At 40.1% G+C, this 15,990-nt stretch overlaps 1 protein-coding gene across 2 annotated transcripts in view; it reads right to left on the bottom strand.

Annotated features, from left to right (window-relative positions):
• Nucleotides 1–291: 291 nt before the first annotated feature.
• LOC132890759 (serine/threonine-protein phosphatase 2A 55 kDa regulatory subunit B beta isoform) overlaps nucleotides 292–15,990 on the bottom strand; it is a 116,349-nt gene continuing 100,650 nt past the window's right edge. For both annotated transcript variants that reach the window (XM_060927947.1, XM_060927948.1), the window contains exons 7-9: nucleotides 15,258–15,427; nucleotides 12,513–12,604; nucleotides 292–2,105 (exon numbers count right to left, since the gene is read on the bottom strand). In XM_060927947.1, the coding sequence (XP_060783930.1) occupies nucleotides 1,826–2,105; nucleotides 12,513–12,604; nucleotides 15,258–15,427 (542 nt within the window). In that variant the 3' untranslated portion in view covers nucleotides 292–1,825. The remainder of the gene's footprint in view (nucleotides 2,106–12,512; nucleotides 12,605–15,257; nucleotides 15,428–15,990) is intronic.

The raw sequence follows: 15,990 nt of genomic DNA, 5'->3' as shown, positions 1-15,990 counted from the left end.
AACATAATTGGACTGTAATTCCCCTTTAGTGTAAAGATGCACTGCATACATCATTCTAAGTTACAAAATGGCACATGGAAGTAGTAAATCACCATATGTTATACTATTTACCACAGGTAGTGTTTATAACAGACAGACAGACCAAATAGATTTTCCTCTGAATGGCCACACGGGGGCACACTTGATCCACTTTAAGGTGATGATAGCAGCATCTCATCTCCTGTGGCCATCCAGAACAGGAGTTAGACAAAGTAAATCAAAACCAAACTATTTCAACTTGCACATGTTTTCATTTTTTATTTCAACAAATTCCATTAAGCATAAAGACTGAATGTCATTCAATTGCATTTAAATACATTCTGAGCTATAAAACTTTGTTTCATTAACAAGTTCACAACTGAAATTGGTTAGATGTTACTTTTTTTTTTAAGGACTTGTACCTAAAATTCCCTGATATCATATATTCTTCATGTCTAGTTAGGCTACATTATTCGCCGTCCTTCCACTTTCTTGCACATCATGAAACATACTTGAAAGTAGGATGGTGCATTAGCTGTCTGCGGGAAATGCACGACAGTGGGACATGTGAGCTGTCTGAATAAGAGGCAAAAGTATTTCATGCTGCAGTTTGCACCCTGCTGAGCAGACATTCTCTTCGTTCATTACAGCGATTTGTCACGAGTGCAGTCACAGCTTCCACCTAACACTGCACTGAATGAGTCAAATCCAGGGACATAGACTTCAAAATCATAAGCCTACAGAGCTGATACCATGACCTGTTTTGCAAAATTCAAGTACTGTCATTTTGAGTACTTGAATACATCACTTTCATTCATTTTTCCTTACACAAAGCTATTCAATCCACATTTCATTTAAATAAAAAACAGTCACATTCCACAAACCAACATATCACACCATCCAAAAACAGGATCCCATCCCATCAACCCCCTTCCCAACTGCTCACATACGAAAAGAAGGCACCACAGCTTATTAAATGAAACGTTAACATAAAAAAGACGAATAAAACTACATCGTTGATGACTTCAGACCACTTATACCTCCATGTTCTTAAAGAATCAGGTAGCAAAGGATTATAATCGTGTCCAGTGATTGTATATGGCCTTCGCATCAGTGTGCATGGCCACGTCCAAAGTCCAGGTCAGTTTCATTGACAGCTGTGGAGTGGATGAAGGGCAAGGGAATGGAACGGTGTCCTTTCTGTCTAGACCTTTGTCAGCTTCTTTATGGAATGCCCTTTGGTGTCACAAGTGCGAGCACTGATGAGAGTCAATGAAAACAGACCACACGAAGCTTATTGACACCATCCTTCGAGTCAGGTTTGTGAAACCTGATAAAACAGTGCACGTAATGGAGCCCCGTTTCAATTTTAAAACATCCGGCATTTCCTTCAAATGGAAAAGTAAATAAATAGAATAAATAAACGGTGTTAAAGAGAGAAAGAGTGGAAATGTGGATGTGGTGGTGAAAACAGGACAGTAGAACGGGTTATGCAAAATAGCATAGCGCATCTTTTTCACACTCTTTAGTGCGCAACATGTCTGCGTCCATAATTTCGGTCTGGTCATGCTCTCTGTATCCTGCTCCATCGCACAGTCCCAGCTTCTTTCAGCACAAAAAAAATCCATATAACACCAGCATCGTGGCTCCTGTAGCCAAACACTGGCCCCATGCAGTGATCAGGCACGCCAGTCTGCCTGTCTGTCTGTCTGTCTGTCTGTGTGTGTCCATGCGTGTGTGTGTGTGTGTATATATGTATATATGTGTGTGTGTGTGTGTGTATGTGACCAATCAAGTTGTGTGTGTGTTAATTGACCTTATCCTGGAAGATATAGAGGTTGTTAGTGGCGGCTACAGCGATGATGTTCTCTGAGGGGTGCCAAGTGGTGTGCAGGATTTTCTTGCTGAAGTCCAGGCTGTCGACACTGATTTCATCCTTGCGCCGCTTTCCACCCACACACACCTTGCGTGGCTTCAGGATGGCCCGTGGCTTGCTGTTCTCTCGCGATGCCTCCAGAGTCACGTCCCGTTTCGTATTGCGGTCAAACATTCGGAAGAAGTTGTTGTATGAGCCGGTCATGATCATGCTGCAAATCATGAAAAATATAACAGGTTGGAAAATTCAACATGGAATAAATTAAGTACCATCATACATATAAAGACAAGAACTTTTCTTGTTATATACACAAATGTCTTTATCTCTTTTTTCCCCCTTTACAGTTTGTCTTTATCTAACATATACAGGTCTCTATGTTCACATCACTTACGTTCATGTTAATCTTTAGGTTGCACAGATGACAAATTAAAGGTGGACTGCCTTTCAGATTTTTCAAGTGTAGGTCATAAAAAGAATTTTCCCCGACACCCAAATTATTTTTGTTTAGCGGACCGAAAGCTACTGAATTTGAATCACAGACTTCCAATTTTATTAGTTTTTTTTAAAAAAAAGAGAACAATTAAAGAATTTAGGGCCACGTGGCCCTAAATTCTCCGCTATTTTTTTCCTGCTTCACCATGGCCCAATTCAAGATACTACGTCATGCATTACGTGGTGGACTTTCCTTGTTTGCACAAGGCATTGTGGAATACAAATTTGAAACATGAGAGAAAAATGGAGGACATGAATGAAACGTGAAAGACCGACTACAGTAACGGAAAGCGAGAAATAAAGATGTGTTGCGAAGGAAAGGAAACGCAGGACCAAACTAATAAATATCGGCGGTCAGCGAGCACCTCGGTGTGATCAGCTGTTCGTTTAGCGACAGAATGATGGAACTGGGCGGCACGGTGGTGTAGTGGTTAGCGCTGTCGCCTCACAGCAAGAAGGTCCAGGTTCGAGCCCCGTGGCCGGCGAGGGCCTTTCTGTGCGGAGTTTGCATGTTCTCCCCGTGTCCGCGTGGGTTTCCTCCGGGCGCTCCGGTTTCCCCCACAGTCCAAAGACATGCAGGTTAGGTTAACTGGTGACTCTAAATTGACCGTAGGTGTGAATGTGAGTGTGAATGGTTGTCTGTGTCTATGTGTCAGCCCTGTGATGACCTGGCGACTTATCCAGGGTGTACCCCGCCTTTCACCCGTAGTCAGCTGGGATAGGCTCCAGCTTGCCTGCAACCCTATAGAAGGATAAAGCGGCTAGAGATAATGAGATGAGATGAGATGATGGAACTGTCAGTGCATGGTCAAGATAAACCTGTAGATGGCAGTAACACAACACTGTGGATGCCAGCTGCCATAAAACCCAAAAGAAGAAGAAGACGGTAAACCTGCGCATGCGCACATGGATTCCCTCTGTCTGCTTGACTGCGCAAAGCGAGTGATTTCATGCACATTATCTGCTTGGGAATCCCCTCAAATTAAATAACTTTCCAGCCACAGAATGGCCTGGGGTTTTCTGAGATATTACAGAAAATAATCATACATCACAATGACCAAATTTCAGAGAGAACTAAATTTCACTGATTTTATGAAATCGAAAGATTGTATAGCTTTAAGTAGCTGAATTTATTAAGGGAGGAACAATACATCATGACGTGATGCATCGCAATGCAAAAATGTGACACTGTGCATCATGTGTAAATCAGCACATCTTATTCTTTCGTGGAGAGCCTGTGATATCTGTGTTTGCAAAGGCTGATAGTCCAATAGCTCCGGACTGCAACAACCAGCACAAGTTGTACATTATACGGATACATGACCACTTAAAAAGAGCTCTTCAATAGCTTTCAAACAACACCAAAGCACATGGAAAACGGACATTTTAGCCTACTTTGGAGCTCTATTTCTGCTATGGAGCTCATTATGTTTAAGTCAATCATGTTCAAAGTTCCTGGATCAGAGGTTTTGTTTATTCAGTCAAAATTTTGGGGAGAATTTATACATTTGTTTATTTATTTTTAATAAATATTAAACCTGTAGCATATTGCTTACAATATTAAACCTCTGTTCATAGCACTTTTTGATTTATTTTATTTATTTAGTGACAAAAATGCACATTGTTTTGCATTATGATTCAGAAATATGAAAGGAGCCTTTTCAGTCATAATTTTTCTTCATTACAATTTTGTTAAAAATATTCTGAGAATTTTATTGAATCGTAATTGTGCAAATCGAAATCTTCGAGGCTGCTCAGTGCCTGATCATAATTGGACATGCTCCATTTTCATGCCACAACCACACACAGTAACTGAATTTAGCTTCTTTGGCTTAGTACCAAATAAGAAGCCTTTATAGAATAATGCATGACGGCATAGGAAAGCCCTTCACACGATTTTGTGATCGTGAAGGTTAACAAGTACTTTCTCTGAGATATGTGAAATCAGACAACCATATCTTTTCCAACTGCTGCTTGTACTGCTTCACAGGGCACTAATATGAACTTTATTAGCAGCATAACACGCTCGGAGGAAAGCGCTGTCTGCCCTCTTCCACATACATGAGTTCACAGACATATATGATTGGCTAATATCGCTGTGATTTTGATTTTTGATCTGATGTGTTTATTTCGAACATGTAAAAAGAAAAGAAAACAAAAAAAAATCAAATGGACATCCAACCACAGACAGACATAAAAAGCACATAAAAAAGGACAGCAAGACACAATGATTTACTTTACATATTCAAAAAGGAGTGGGAAGAAGTATAAACTTATTTAATCCCACCCCCTATCCATAAATCAATATTAGTTATGCATTATATATTTAGCTTCCTGATTACTAATCAGCTAATAGACTTGTTTATACTATTTAACTACTTCTATAGCAAAATATATAATTTTTTACATAAACAATTTGCTAATTCAAAATGTGAAATCTAATATAAATATAAATAAGGTATATATTAATATACATACATACATACATACATACATACATACATACATACATACCGTACATACATAACAGTGGACGTACAGTGGATATAAAAAGTGTACACACCCCATTAAAATGATCAGTTTTTCTGATGTAAAAAACTGAGACCACAATAAATAATTTCAAAACTTTTCCCACCTTTAATGTGACCTGTAACCTGTACAATTCAATTGAAAAACAAACAAATCTGTTAGGGGGGAAAACATAAAAAATAAAAACATACAATAAGCCAGTTGCATAAGTGTGCACACCCTTAAACTAATACTTTGTTGAAGCACCTTTTGATTTAATTACAGCATTCAGTCTTTTTGGGTTCACACCTGCCATCAATTAAAATGATTCTGATTCACCCCAAATAAAAGTTCAGACATTTACTCAGTTGTATCCTCCAGCAAAAGCCAGCGTTCACAGAGAGCTTACAAAGCATCAGAGGGATCTCATTGTTGAAAGGGATCAGTCAGGAGAAGGGTACAAAAACATTTCCACAGCATTAGATATACCATGGAGCAACAGTCATCAAGAAGTGGAGAAAATATGGGATGACAGTGACATTACCAAGAACTGGACGTCCCTCCAAAATTGATGAAAAGACAAGACAAAAACTGGTCAGGAAGGCTGCCGAGAGGCCTACAGCAACACTGAAGGAGCTGCAGGAATTTCTGGCAAGTACTGGTTGTGCAATACATGTGACAACACTTTCCCGTATTCTCCATATGTCTGGACTATGAGGTAGGGCCAAAGAAAAACATCCAGGCCCGGCTAAATTTTGCAAAAAAATACATCAACTCTCCCAAAAGCATGTGGGAAAATGTGTTATAGTCTGATGAAACCAAGGCTGAACTTTTTGGCCACAATTCCAAAAGGCATGTTTGGTGCAAAAACAACACTGCACATTACCAAAAGGACACCATACCCACGGTGAAGCATGGTGGTGGCAGCATCATGTTTTGGGGTTGTTTTTCTTCAGCTGGAACAGGGGCTTTAGTCAGGGTGGAGGAAATTATGAACAGTTCTAAATACCAGTCAATTTGGCCCAAAACCTCCAGGTGTCTGCAAGAAAGCTGAAGATGAAGAGGAATTTCATCTTTCAGCACAACAATGACCCCAAAAAAGTTTTGGAACGGCCCAGCCAGAGCCCAGATCTAAATCCAATTGAAAATCTGTGGGGTGACCTGAAGAGGGCTGTGCACAAGAGATGCCCTCGCAATCTGACAGATTTGGAGCGCTTTTACAAGGAAGAGTGGGCAAATATTGCCAAGTCTAGATGTGGTAGGCTGATAGACTCTGACCCAAAAAGACCGAATGCTGCAATTAAATCAAAAGGTGCTTCAGCAAAGTGTTAGTTTAAGGGTGTGCACACTTGTGCAACCAGCTTATTGTATCTCATCTCATCTCATTATCTGTAGCCGCTTTATCCTTCTACAGGGTCGCAGGCAAGCTGGAGCCTATCCCAGCTGACTACGGGCGAAAGGCGGGGTACACCCTGGACAAGTTGCCAGGTCATCACAGGGCTGACACATAGACGCAGACAACCATTCACACTCACATTAGCTTATTGTATGTTTTTTATTTTTTATGTTTTCCCCCCAAACAGATTTGTTTGTTTTTCAATTGAATTGTACAGGTTATAGGTCACATTAAAGTTCGGAAAAGTTTAGAAATTATTTATCGTGGTCTCAGTTTTTTACATCAGAAAAAACGATCATTTTAATGGGGTGTGTACACTTTTTATATCCACTGTATAACAGAAGGCAAACATAAAAATCAGTAACAATGACGTAAATAAACAAACAGTGAATACCTGTGATACTTAAACACCCTCTTCAGTCTTATACCTCATTAAAAACATTTATTTGTATTTCTTCTTAAATTGTTTCATGTTTGGACATTCTTTTAGCTCCACATTCAAACTGTTCCAAAGTTTTACTCATCTCATCTCATTATCTCTAGCTGCTTTATCCTGTTCTACAGGGTTGCAGGCAAGCTGGAGCCTATCCCAGCTGACTACGGGCGAAAGGCGGGGTACACCCTGGACAAGTCGCCAGGTCATCACAGGGCTGACACATAGACACAGACAACCATTCACACTCACATTCACACCTACGGTCAATTTAGAGTCACCAGTTAACCTAACCTGCATGTCTTTGGACTGTGGGGGAAACCGGAGCACCCGGAGGAAACCCACGCGGACACAGGGAGAACATGCAAACTCTGCACAGAAAGGCCCTCGTCGGCCACGGGGCTCGAACCCGGACCTTCTTGCTGTGAGGCGACAGCGCTAACCACTACACCACCGTGCCGCCCCAAAAATTTTACTCCATATACGGAAACACAAAAATTTCTTTTTGTTATGCGCACACTCAAGGTTTTAAAATTAAACTTCTCTCTGAAATTCTAACCTTCTTCCCTTTCAGTGAATAATTTCTGAATATTGCCTGGTAACAAATGATGTCTTGCTTTAAATATTATCTGTGCAGTTTGAAATGCCACCAGGTCTGTGAATTTTAGTAGTTTTGACTGTAAAAATAGTGAATTAGTACGATCCCGATATCCAGCCTTATCAATGTATTGTATTGCTCTCTTTTGAAGTATGAGTAGTGAGTATAACCTATTTTTGTAGTTACTGCCCAAAACCTCCACACAGTAAGTGAGATATGGAAGAACTAGTGAACAATAAAGAATGTGGAGTGCTTTATGATCCAAAACCTGTTTTGCTCTGTTTAATACTGCAATGTTCCTTGAAACTTTTTTTTTGCACATTTAATGTGTGAATTCCAGCTAATTTGAGCATCTATTGTCACCCCAAGAAATCAATTTGTGATTGATAGGGAGGAGATAATGCCATCCCTTCCAACCAGCCACGGATGGCTGTGGCATCACCGGGACCAGAACTTGTATCACAACTTGAAGTAAGTATCTAGCATTTCAACATCCGCTTACCCCCAAAAGTGAAAAGGGAGAAAATCTACATTTAAAAACCTCATTCTTAGAGTGCCACAGGAGTATCACAGACATTGACAGCCTGTATCTGATTACTATCTGATTTGATTACATATTTCTCTATGGTGCACTTTGCAGTTTTATCCGGTAAAGCTAATGACTAGAGGCCTTGGGGCCGAAACGATCTCAACCTATTCTCAAACTTTAAATGGGTAAGAAGCCCGGCTCGCTGGCTTGGAGCCGGGCATGGAATGTGAGCCACCCAGTGGGCCACTTTAGGTAAGCAGAACTGGCGCTGCAGGATGAACCGAATGCCAAGTTAAGGCGCCCGATGCCGACACTCATCAGACCCCATAAAAGGTGTTGGTTGATACCAACTACTCTTGATCAAAGTCTAGGATTTTCTGTATGAGGAAATCAGCCTGATCTACTTTTTCCACTTGATTCATACAGGACTTTTAACAATGGACATTATCACTGTTAAAGCAGTTCCACAGAAAATTGGATATGGATTTAAAATTTAGATCTGTAGCAAGGTTTTGGACATCTTTAGGCAGACTTTTTTTTTTTGGATCACTGTATTTGTTCATCTGGCTCCTTTCCCAACATGACCTTTGTAGGAAGACAGCCAAAGCAGCGTTGGAAAGTAAGTAAAAACATTTCCACATTGTATTTTGGTGAAATATATTTAGCTTTCTTTATTTTAAAGTGTGAAAGAGTACATATTATTAGCAGAAAAATGAACGCTTTCCTAAGACCTAATTTTTTTATTGGCTTTTTTTTTGTCTTTCGGCCAGTTTTCCCAAACTGCCTCAAATAAAACAAGTGGAAACACACTCAAACAAGCACAGACCATCTGCTGAAAGCCATTAACTGCAAATGTACATAAATACAGAGTAATAGACATAATAATAAAAAACGATGAGGTGCCAGTGTTTTGAATTTCCATTTATATCCATAGAACAGTCCATTACATGGATATCAATGGAGTTGCCACTGGAATAAATTTCAAGAGCGTATGAGGAATGACTCAATAAAATCACTATGTGACCGGGACAATTAAACTGATGACATGTGATCCATTTTGGGTGGATGCCTTTCAGTAGTATGAATGGCAATGACACAAATGCATATTTTAATCATTTAAGGTCCAACTTACTGCCAAGTAATCCTGCCAAAATGTGATTAAACAAACTAAGAGATGCCTTCATTCAATGACAGGAGCTGTTAAATATAGCATTGCAGTGATGACGGTGTTGACTTTTTATGAACATTATTACAGCAGAATTAATGTTCAAAACATACTACTTGACATGAAATAAAGTTTTAGAGCAGTAATTGGACTATAAGGATGTTCATTAAAATGATATATAACGAGCTGCACTGCTTGTGTGTTATGCAAGACCCTGGTCATACTACAGCTCACGATTGGTTTGCGAATACTTGTTAATGAAAAATGGGTAGCATGGCCACCAATCGTGTGATACACGGTGAATGTTCTCTGAGCTTCATGAGCTGTTTTTTGGCATTTCTCTGCCTCATGAGTGGCCAAAAACATCGCAAAAAAAATTCATTGAAATTTTGTGGCAATATTTTCGTCTGCGAACACTTGCAGATGGGTTTGGGAATACATCCCGAAGCTCAGGGAACCTTCGCTGAGCCTCTTGAGATGTATTTGTCTCAAATCCATGTCCCTGATGCTCGCAAGAGCCTCATCAACACAGCAGCTCAGCATAGCCTAACCTTCCCCGAGACTTAAAAAGTGCATTTACATTTGGGGATCCTTCGGAGTGCGTTGTGCATGTGTTTGGGACCCAGTCATTATGGGAAACCCCTGATGCTGATTTGAGCATAAGGACGTCGTTTTCACAGAGGCTTTGTGAAGTATTCTGTCAGGAATGCAACGGTACACGGACCTAAGTGCAGGAAGAGTGTTTATTAGCAGGCGTGATATTTACAAAAACTCAAACGTGAGGCAAGGTCAGAGTAACAAAACCAAAACAGAAAGTAGTGTCATAAAGCAGAGTATTTAACCAGAGTCATAAACATGCCGAGAAACATGTGACCGTGATAATGAGAATACATCACAAAGTCTCTGTGAAAACAGCGTCCTTATATGCGCGTGCTTGACTGTGCTCAAATCAGCATCAGGTGTTTTCCATAACGACTGGGTCCCAAGCATGCATACCATGCACTCTGTGAGCGAGCGTGGCCGCTCAAGCTGTGCCAGACTCAAAGGCTTGACAGTCAAGTGTTTTCACCTGCTGCGTGACCACAACTTTTAGCTCATCCCTATATCGCCACCAAAATGCCTCATTTTCATCGATAACCCATCGCAAAGCATCGTGAGCTGTATTGTGTAGCAAGCTTTAGCCATCCACAAGTAAGGATTTGGATCATGAAAATATTTCAAGGAGGGCTCAAATTTGAAGTCCACCCCCTCGCTACATCTCTAATGGATATTGGGACAGCCTATATAATGTAAAGTAGTATCAAATAATGGAGAAGATTCTGGGTTGCAGTCTGTGATTAAAGCTGGCCAATGAAAACCCAACTAAACTAAACCAATATGTGTCAAACCCCGTATCAACCCCACCCTGAAAAATATCCATTAAAATAGCAGATGAGATATTAACACGAAAGAAACTCTTGGTGCACTGGTCTCAGAACTTGAAATATGTTTTTTGAGATGTCCATTCACTTCTACAGTGGTGCTTGAAGGTTTGTGAACCCTTTAGAATTTTCTATATTTCTGCATAAATATGACCTAAAACATCATCAGGTTTTCACACAAGTCCTAAAAGTAGGTAAAGAGAACCCAGTTAAACAAATGAGACAAAATATTATACTTGGTTCTTTATTTATTGAGGAAAATGATCCAATATTACAATATCTGTGAGTGGCAAAAGTATGTGAACCTTTGCTTTCAGTATCTGGTGTGACCCCCTTGTGCAGCAATAACTGCAACTAAACGTTCCCGGTAACTGTTGATCAGTCCTGCACACCGGCTTGGAGGAATTTTAGCCCATTCCTCCGTACAGAACAGCTTCAACTCTGGGATGTTGGTGGGTTTCCTCACATGAACTGCTCGCTTCAGGTCCTTCCACAACATTTCGATTGGATTAAGGTCAGGACTTTGACTTGGCCATTCCAAAACATTAACTTTATTCTTCTTTAACCATTCTTTGGTAGAACAACTTGTGTGCTTAGGGTCATTGTCTTGCTGCATGACCCACTTTCTCTTGAGATTCAGTTCATGGACAGATGTCCTAACATTTTCCTTTAGAATTCGCTGATATAATTCAAAATTCATTGTTCCATCAACGATGGCAAGCTGTCCTGGCCCAGATGCAGCAAAACAGGCCCAAACCATGATACTACCACCACCATGTTTCACAGATGGGATAATGTTCTCATGCTGGAATGCAGCGTTTTCCTTTCTCCGAACATAACACTTCTCATTTAAACCAAAAAGTTCTATTTTGGTCTCATCCATCCACAAAACATTTTTCCAATAGCCTTCTGGCTTGTCCACGTGATCTTTAGCAAACTGCAGACGAGCAGCAATGTTCTTTTTGGAGAGCAGTGGCTTTCTCCTTGCAACCCTGCCATGCACACCACTGTTGTTCAGTGTTCTCCTGATGGTGGACTCATGAACATTAACATTAGCCAATGTGAGAGAGGCCTTCAGTTGCTTTAAGCAGCTTAGAAGTTACCCTGGGGTCCTTTGTGACCTCGCCGACTATTACACGCCTTGCTCTTGAAGTGATCTTTGTTGGTTGACCACTCCTGGGGAGGGTGACAATGGTCTTGAATTTCCTCCATTTGTACACAATCTGTCTGACTGTGGATTGGTGGAGTCCAAACTCTTTAGAGATGGTTTTGTAACCTTTTCCAGCCTGATGAGCATCAACAGTGCTTTTTCTGAGGTCCTCAGAAATCTCCTTTGTTCATGCCATGATGCACTTCCACAAACATGTGTTGTGAAGATCAGACTTTGATAGATCCCTGTTCTTTAAATAAAACAGGGTGCCCACTCACACCTGATTGTCATCCCATTGAGTGAAAACACCTGACTAATTTCACCTTCAAATTAACTGCTAATAGTCTATGTCTAGTTCTTATCTAGAGTGTTTATACTGTTTATACCGTTTGAGTGTTTAGTCTGTCTAGTTCTTATCTAGTGGTTATACTGTTTATATTGCCTGAGTGTTTAGTCTATGTCTAGTTCTTATCTAGAGTGTTTATACTGTTTATATTGGTTGTTTTTTTTCAATTATTCTATTTTTATTTATTGCATTGCCTGTTTGCACCGTGGGTCAGGGAGGACTGAAATTTAATCTGTGCTGTATGTCGAGCATGTATAGCATATTTGACAATAAAGTTGACTTGACTAATCCTAGAGGTTCACATACTTTTGCCACTCACAGATATGTAATATTGGATCATTTTCCTCAATAAATAAATTACCAAGTATAATATTTTTGTCTCATTTGTTTAACTGGGTTCTCTTTATCTACTTTTAGGACTTGTGTGAAAATCTGATGATGTTTTAGGTCATATTTATGCAGAAATATAGAAAGTTCTAAAGGGTTCACAAACTTTCAAACACCATTGTATTAATAACTGCTGGGTAAACAATGTGTAGAGGGGATGATGTCATTGGCATTAACCGTGAACAGCTCTGACCTGTCTGATCCGTTCCAGACACACTCAAACTTGTCAAAGATGCAGTCGTTCTCATACAGGGAGCAGAGTTTACTCCTCAGGTAGTCATGGACCTAAAGGAGGGAGCACACACAGATGAAAGCAGGAAACAGCATTTCATCAGAAAATCTTCTCATTAAATCAGAGCAGTTCTCAGTCATGGCACTGTGGGAATCCAGTAGCTGATAGTTTGGTGATGAACTGGTTACCACCTAAAGCAGAGTTGTCACTTATTAGGAAACAGAACTGTAAGAGAACACAGAGGTTTTGCCTGCCATTATATCCTTGTTTATTCTATCCACATTCACTGGATATGAGCAATTGCGCGCTCTGATTGGCTACTCTACTATTAGGCTATCAGCTCATATACCACGAGTAGAGAAAAACAAAATGGCAGAGTGTGTTGCTGAAAAACCAAGGACAAAATAAAAGCTCTACTCGACCCCCCACCAAGAAAAGCAACAAAATATGGAATAAAAGTATTTGATGGTAAGAACGTAACTTTTTTAATTTTTCAAGAATTATTATTATAGCATTTTTCACAAACTGCTACTGCCATTTTGCCAGTTTGTTTACATTCAAAGCGGAAATGACTTTATCGGATGGTTTGTATAAAGTTTTTATTTATCGAATTTGAAAAAAATAAAAATACTCTTGTTTCTCAAAAAACAGTGAACGCAGATAGAATAAAACCATTGTTCCACTCAATCTCGTCATACATGGTTTATAGCCAACTCAGCCCAACACACCTCATTGGCTATCAGCTCATGTATGACTCGATTTCGTGGAATAACTGTGAAATATATCATGCCATTAACTGTGATAATGATACAGTGGTGCTTGAAAGTTTGTGAACCCTTTAGAATTTTGATATTTCTGCATAAATATGACCTAAAACATCATCAGATTTTCACACAAGTCCTAAAAGTAGATAAAGAGAACCCAGTTAAATAAATGAGACAAAAATATTATACTTGGTCATTTATTTATTGAGGAAAATGATCCAATATTACATATCTGTGAGTGGCAAAAGTATGTGAACCTTTGCTTTCAGTATCTGGTGTGACCCCCTTGTGCAGCAATAACTGCAACTAAACATTCCCGGTAACTGTTGATCAGTCCTGCACACCGGCTTGGAGGACTTTTAGCCCATTCCTCCGTACAGAACAGCTTCAACTCTGGGATGTTGGTGGGTTTCCTCACATGAACTGCTCGCTTCAGGTCCTTCCACAACATTTCGATTGGATTAAGGTCAGGACTTTGACTTGGCCATTCCAAAACATTAACTTTGTTCTTCTTTAACCATTCTTTGGCAGAACGACTTGTGTGCTTAGGGTTGTTGTCTTGCTGCATGACCCACCTTCTCTTGAGATTCAGTTCACGAACAGATGTCTTGACATTTTCCTTTAGAATTCGCTGGTATAATTCAGAATTCATTATTCCATCAACGATGGCAAGCCGTCCTGGCCCAGATGCAGCAAAACAGGCCCAAACCATGATACTACCACCACGTTTCACAGATGGGATAAGGTTCTTATGCTGGAATGCAGTGTTTTCCTTTCTCTAAACATAACGCTTCTCATTTAAACCAAAAAGTTCTATTTTGGTCTCATCCGTCCACAAAACATTTTTCCAATAGCCTTCTGGATTGTCCACGTGATCTTTAGCAAACTGCAGACAAGCAGCAATGTTCTTTTTGGAGAGCAGTGGCTTTCTTCTTGCAACCCTGTCATGTACACCATTGTTGTTCAGTGTTCTCCTGATGGTGGACTCATGAACATTAACATTAGCCAATGTGAGAGAGGCCTTCAGTTGCTTAGAAATTACCCTGGGGTCCTTTGTGACCTCGCCGACTATTACATGCCTTGCTCTTGGAGTGATCTTTGTTGGTCGACCACTCCTGGAGAGGGTAACAATGGTCTTGAATTTCCTCCATTTGTACACAATCTGTCTGACTGTGGATTGGTGGAGTCCAAACTCTTTAGAGATGGTTTTGTAACCTTTTCCAGCCTGATGAGCATCAACAACGCTTTTTCTGAGGTCCTCAGAAATCTCCTTTGTTCGTGCCATGATACACTTCCACAAACATGTGTTGTGAAGATCAGACTTTGATAGATTCCTGTTCTTTAAATAAAACAGGGTGCCACTCACACCTGATTGTCATCCTATTGATTGAAAACACCTGACTCTAATTTCACCTTCAAATTAGATGCTAATCCTAGAGGTTCACATACTTTAGCCACTCACAGATATGTAATATTGGATCATTTTCCTCAATAAATAAATGACCAAGTATAATATTTTTGTCTCATTTATTTAACTGGGTTCTCTTTATCTACTTTTAGGACTTGTGTGAAAATCTGATGATGTTTTAGGTCATATTTATGCAGAAATAGAGAAAATTCAACAGGGTTCACAAACTTTCAAGCACCACTGTATGTTGTATGTGTAAGTTAGTATGTTGTTCGTTTATCTCTGCCTAAATGTCTGGGCATGATACAGCTTGAACCAATTCTATTTGAATGTGTAAATCCATTATCAGAAAAAACACACAAATGAACACTTACTTTAAGCAACAGATCAACATTAAATTTGAAGAATTTCCTATTTTACAATTCTTCTTTACCATGCTATTTGGTCTCTATGGTGCACCCATCTTAGCACCTCCTGTTTCTCAACAATACTAAGCAAAACCATGTAAGGAGGAAAGCAAAATGAAAGCTTCACCTGATAGGTCTCCAGGGGTTTGCTTTCCATGTTCAGGTCCCACACTTTAACCGTTAAGTAATCCCGGGTCATCAGGTAGCGCCCACTGTGGCTGAACTTGACATCAGAGATGGATGAGATGATTTCAGAAAAGAAGGATCGGTTGCTTGGGTCCTCAGGCTCTTCAAAGACTGCATAAGGAGACATTGAAAGAAAGCAAATTATTGATTCTAGGTGGCACAATCTCTGCAGAATTCTCAACTCTCTCAACGCCACCCGACAAAATGCACCATTTTCTGACGTAGGTTTCCTTCCCACCACAACCCAAATTTGTCACCAGTGCAACAAGACATATCTTCAGTTGCCAGTTATTCCCTCTATGCTGTGTGAATTCACCTATGCTGCCTTAGCAGCAGATCTCCATGACAAATAAAAGCCATGAGCATGAGCGGAGGGAGTGATGACAGATCAGTATAACAGCACAAAGCACTGGCCACTTGGGCTTGTCTGGATTGAATGTGTGTGTCCCAGACAGACATTGTGTCACCTGTCATTCCACAAATCCATCGAAGTGCAAGTTAAGCTGCATATCGTTCAGTAGAGCATAATGAGTTCTCTGGGGAGCTATGCTGCAAGTGGAGAAAAGCTGCAGGGGGTCTCCATGGCACAACACACATTGATTTTTCAGAATATTCCTCAGGACAGGACTAAGATTTATTAGTGTAGGAGGAAAGCAGCAGGAGGAGGAGGGAAT

The sequence above is a fragment of the Neoarius graeffei genome, chromosome 8, assembly GCF_027579695.1.
Source record: "Neoarius graeffei isolate fNeoGra1 chromosome 8, fNeoGra1.pri, whole genome shotgun sequence".
Taxonomy (NCBI): domain Eukaryota; kingdom Metazoa; phylum Chordata; class Actinopteri; order Siluriformes; family Ariidae; genus Neoarius; species Neoarius graeffei.
Note: the sequence above shows the minus strand (reverse complement) of the source record. Positions and strands in the feature narration are given on the sequence as shown.